The sequence below is a fragment of the Marmota marmota genome, unplaced genomic scaffold, assembly GCF_001458135.2.
Source record: "Marmota marmota marmota unplaced genomic scaffold, marMar, whole genome shotgun sequence".
Lineage (NCBI taxonomy): Eukaryota > Metazoa > Chordata > Mammalia > Rodentia > Sciuridae > Marmota > Marmota marmota.
The window spans coordinates 503,765-508,622 of NW_025999964.1; the positions used below are offsets into that span (position 1 = coordinate 503,765).

The 4,858-nt window shown below is 59.7% G+C and overlaps 1 protein-coding gene across 4 annotated transcripts in view; it reads left to right on the top strand.

Annotated features, from left to right (window-relative positions):
• The first annotated feature begins 1,073 nt into the window (after window positions 1–1,073).
• The window catches only part of LOC107160230 (mitogen-activated protein kinase 12-like), a 15,606-nt gene continuing 11,821 nt past the window's right edge, over window positions 1,074–4,858 (top strand). Inside the window, exons 1-6 of one of the 4 annotated variants that reach the window (XM_048803192.1) lie at window positions 1,079–1,885; window positions 4,049–4,178; window positions 4,375–4,433; window positions 4,526–4,637; window positions 4,729–4,758; window positions 4,830–4,853. In XM_048803192.1, the coding sequence (XP_048659149.1) occupies window positions 1,842–1,885; window positions 4,049–4,178; window positions 4,375–4,433; window positions 4,526–4,637; window positions 4,729–4,758; window positions 4,830–4,853 (399 nt within the window). In that variant the 5' untranslated portion in view covers window positions 1,079–1,841. Of the gene's footprint in view, window positions 1,886–1,941; window positions 3,928–4,048; window positions 4,179–4,374; window positions 4,434–4,525; window positions 4,638–4,728; window positions 4,759–4,829; window positions 4,854–4,858 lie in introns of those variants that run through there. The other 3 variants (XM_048803197.1, XM_048803193.1, XM_048803194.1) reach the window with 3 other exon arrangements.

The window sequence follows — 4,858 nt, forward strand, 5'->3', positions numbered from 1 at the left end:
CCCCCGCCGCAGCGAGAAGGTGGGGGCACCTGGCCCCGCAGGGAGGTGGCTCCATGCTCAGTTCTGCCTATAGGACTTAGGGAGGGGTTCCGGGAGGACGGAGGGGGCTTCCTTGGTGTGCAGTCATCTCCCCATCCCTCTGGCCGCGCGTGGTCCTCGCCGTCCTGGGAACGCATCCCCACCCCTCCGCGGCGAGGCTCAGACAAAGGCGGCTCCCTCCCCCGCGGCTGTGGTCCCCACTGCCCGGGCTCGGCTCCGCCTCCGCCTCCACGGTCTTCAGCTGAAGCTCTTTTACTCCGCCCCAGAGAGGCGCTGCTAGGACCCCAGCTGGGGCAGGGCGGGCCAGGAGGCTCCAGAACTGACACCGGCTCTTCTTCAGGTGCCGGGGGGGCTCGGTTTGGCCCAGGGCACGCTGAGGCTTCCTTCTACTTGGGGCGCCCCACAGTGCGGATCTGGGGCCGATATGCGCGTTTGGCTTGTTACTGCGTGCACTTGTTTTCACTGGTTCCATTTATTTATTTTTGGTACCGGGATTTGAATCCAGAGGCACTTACACACTGAGCTACATCCCCACCGCTTTTTATTTTTGAGACAGGGTCTCACTAAGTTGCATAGGGCCTTGCTAAATTGCTGAGGCTGGCGTCGAACTTGCGATCTTCCTGTCTCAGCCTCCCAAACTGCTGGGATTGCAGGGGTGAGCCACCGCGACCAGCGCCAATTGTTTATTTGGTAAATTTTTTTTTTTTTTTTTTTTTTTTTTGCGGCAATGGGTATCGAATTCAGGGCCTTATGCATGCCGGGCAAATGTTTTACTACTGAGCTACACTCCAGTCCTAATTTTTATTTAAAAATCGGATTTCACATTAAAACATTTTATTTTTATTTTCATTATTTTTCCAATTTTTTTGTAGTTGTAGATGAAAAGAATGCCTTTATTTTATTTGTTTATTTTTATGTGGTGCTGAGGATCAAAGCCTCAAGCATGCTAGAGAAGCACTCTGCCACTGAGCTACAGCCCCAGCCCTATTGAAATTTGTTTTTAAACTATAAATCCGGGCAACTCAGAGTATGATTTCCTGGTTTCTTGGGAGGGGCGGCCCAGCCACACAGCTCCCCTCCTCCTGGACGCCCGCTGCTCCCCCACGGCCTAGGGTCAGGAGCCCTTTCTTCAAGGGGCAATGCTCCTCCCATTCCCGGTCATTCTCAAGTCGTAATAAAAGCAGTCCTGAGCTAACACTCCCACGAGGCCTTGCTGGAACGTGGGGAGCATCCCCACTGGTCATAAAAGCCACCCTCTGGCCGTGCGTAGAGCCCTGCCTGCCTCTGCTGTGCGCTCGCTTGGTCACTCTGCCCGAGGGGCGGGCCCCTAGTCTGTGCGGGCTTCCCGGGAGAGCTGGGGCCGTTTCAGGAGCGGGCAAGGTTCCCGGCACCAAACAAGACCCACTTGAGGACCGTTCCGGGTGGCCACAACACCCCAGAGGACCCCTGGTGCCGCCGCTGTCCCTGGTGCTGACTGGCCTGGCCCGTGGACTCACCCCTCCCAGGAGGCGGTGGGGCCAAGGTCAGGGGCGAGCTCGGCGGAGAGGCTTCCCGGAGGAGGCCGAGGTCAGACTAAGGCAGGTGTTCCAGGAGGCCAACCACCGTCGCCAGGGCCAGGCGTCCTCCACTGCCCAGGACCCAGCAGAGGGGCCTGGCCAAGGAAGGCTTGTGCGGGAGTTTCCGACGCGCCTTGCTGTGGCTGTTCCGTTTTTACTGGCCGCGTTTTCTTCTGGGTGAAAACATTTCCCAGGACCCGCCCAGGCCTCGCCTTGAGGCTCCCCATTTCTGAGGAAGAGGCTGAGATGGAGGCTGCGCGGGCTGCGGGAGGGGCGGCGGCCAGGCTGCGGTGAGAACCAGGGCAGTACGCGGCCTGGGCGGTGGACGCNTAAGAGACAGCTCCGCCCCCGGCCGGCGCGCCCCGAGGAGTGAATGGGGGGAGGGCGCGGAGGAAACTTTCCTCCCAGACGCGCCTCTCGGCAGGGCGGGGGTCGCCCTACGGCCCTGCAGATCTCGAGTGTCCCCCACTGGGGCGGAATCCTGTGGCGTCACAGCTGAGGGGAGGGCTGGTCTTCCGTGGCCCTCAATGTCCCAGCAGCCCTCCGGGACTCTCTTGGGCAAAGGCCAGCCGCCCCCATAGTCTAGCAGATTTCCCGCGTCCCAGACAGGCGCTATTATTTGAAAAGGGAGAGGCCAGTCGAAGAGGTCAAGACCTCTCCCTGAGAATGGCTTCAGCCCTGTGTGTCATGCCCCTCCCCCACTTTTGGGGTGTTTTAGCTTCTTACCGGGCTTAGGCTGGATCAGAGACGCCTACCATTCCTCCTGTAATCCTTAGGTGGTGTCTATACCCCACCCAATCTGGTCCCCACTGAGGAAACGGACTACAGTTCCAGCAGCTAGAATCTGAGGCCCAGAGGATAGACTTGATGGGTGCTGTGGCCAGGTGCCCCTTTCCTGTAGGCACCTGCTGAAAGGTGCTTAGAGAAACCCTAATTGCTGCTGCAAGGCCCACAGTGAGGTTGATCAAGGCAATGGACATTGAGAAGTGCTCGGGATCCTTGTGAGGCCAGTGTCAAGTAGCTGCTGTCCACGGTAGATGGTGTTGGGGAAGGAAGGCAGGGGCTGTCAGGCTCTGCAGGGTACAAGTGGGTGTCTCCATCCCTTCCGGCCAGTTCCCAGGAGCTTGCAGCAGGCCCACATCTTCAGCTCTTGCTTGCCTGCCGTCAGAAGCCTCCAGCAAGTCCTGTCGATCCCAGGGCAGGGCTCTATCTTCATCTCTAAGACTCAAGGGCAGAAAGGGTAGGGAAGATGTGGAAGTAGTTCTAGAGGGACTCTGCCTCACTGGACTCACCTTAGTATCCGCATCTGGGAGCCCCTGGGAAGTGTCGAATTCTCCAAGTGAGGCTGCCTCTCTGGCCCTGTGTCTGCTCAGCTCCACTGCTGAGGCTGATGACCAGGTACCAGTTCTCTCCCACTTGATTGCACAGATGCGATCAGACAAAAGGATCTGAAGCCCCACATGAGGGGCCACTGCCCTCATCCAGACACCAGGAGTGACTTGGACCTTCCCCTGCCCCTGATAGGGGCTTTCTACTACCCTGCAAATGAGCATCGAAGACCCAGCCTGCCCTGCCTACAGTGTGGTGAGGGGCTGGGGGGGGGGGCTATCTCCACTTTCTGGAGGGGGATAGTCCTGAGAGGAATCGAGGTGCGAGAGAGATAAGGGAGATAAGGGACAAGCATCAGCCAGGGGAACAGGCTATGCAAAGGCCTTGCTGACAGACTCATGCAGATGGTTCATAGCTGAGCCCTTATCATGAAGGACCAGCAGAGGATCGGGGACTCTGTCTATTTGTGATTGTGGATGATGATGATGACTGCATCCTCTCCAGTGAAGGGGTAGATGGCTGAGAAGCCCGGTGCGGAGGTGGAGGATCAGAACTCTAGGGAGTGGGTCTGAACAAGGGGATGTTCTGTGGGCCCCTAGTCCCCTTCAGCTGGACATTTCCTACAGTCTAGTTGCTCATTTAAAAATTAGGATGCACCTAATTTTTAAATGAGCAACTAGACTGTCACCTCCCCTTGTATTTTAAATAAGCAGAGGTATGGGGATTCCAGGGGCTTAGAGTTGGCTCTAAATTCTGTAGTGAACCTCCCTGCTCACGGGATTCAAGGGTGAGGGGCCAGGGGCCGTGGGGTACCGCGGGAGCGGCAGTGGCTGCTTTCCTGGCGGATTTTTCCATGCCCAGGCCTCGCTGTGAGCGGGGTCTGGGTTAGGGGCGAGAGTCGCCGGACAAGAGAAGACCCAGGCCCCACAGGAGAACGCTGTTTGGTGGTGACCTGAAGACTCCTTCCTGGAGCATGCGTGAGGGGTGTGGGTGAGAATCAAGGGTGAGCCGGGGCTCTAAGGCCGGACCGACCTGCGGAGCACCGCCTGCGGCCCTCTGCCCAGGGCCCAGCGCGGAAAGGTCCAGCGGCCTGGGCGGCACCCTCTCACTTGCCCGCCTTGCAGTTCAGCCTACGACTCACGGCTGCGCCAGAAGGTGGCAGTGAAAAAGCTGTCGCGCCCCTTCCAGTCGCTGATCCACGCGCGAAGGACCTACCGCGAGCTGCGGCTGCTCAAACACGTGAAGCACGAGAACGTGAGCCGGCGGTCCCCGGGCGGTGGGAGGGAGGGCGCCCGGGATGGCCCGGTGGTTCTCTGGGGCTCCGCCAGGGCTGGGCCGGACCGGCAGGGAGGGGGCGGAGCCTATGGGAGGCACTCCCCGGCAGGGTCCTCACTCCGGGCGGGCGCTGCCCGGCCTCTGAACCGTGAGCCTGCCTCCGCTCCCCACCTAGGTCATTGGCCTTCTGGATGTCTTCACACCAGCCACATCCATCGAGGACTTCAGCGAAGTGTGAGCAGCTGGACTGGCGCCGGGGTGGCTGGGAGAGCTAGCGCGTCCAGGAATGGGGGCAGGCTCGGTCCTGACCCCTGATCTCACTGCAGGTACTTGGTGACCACCCTCATGGGCGCCGACCTGAACAATATCGTTAAGTGCCAGGCGCTGAGCGATGAGCATGTCCAGTTCCTGGTTTACCAGCTGCTGCGTGGGCTGAAGGTGAGGCGCTGGGCTCTTCTTGCCCTGACTGAGGTCTGGGTGCGAGACACAGAGCGGGCCTGGGCTCACCACGGCCTCTCCTCTCCCGTAGTACATACACTCGGCCGGGATCATCCACCGGGTAGGTGCGGTGCGGTTGAGGGTACGGTCTGCGGGGTTCCGGCCTCCGCTGACGCCCCGCCCACCCCGCAGGACCTGAAGCCCAGCAACGTGGCGGTGAA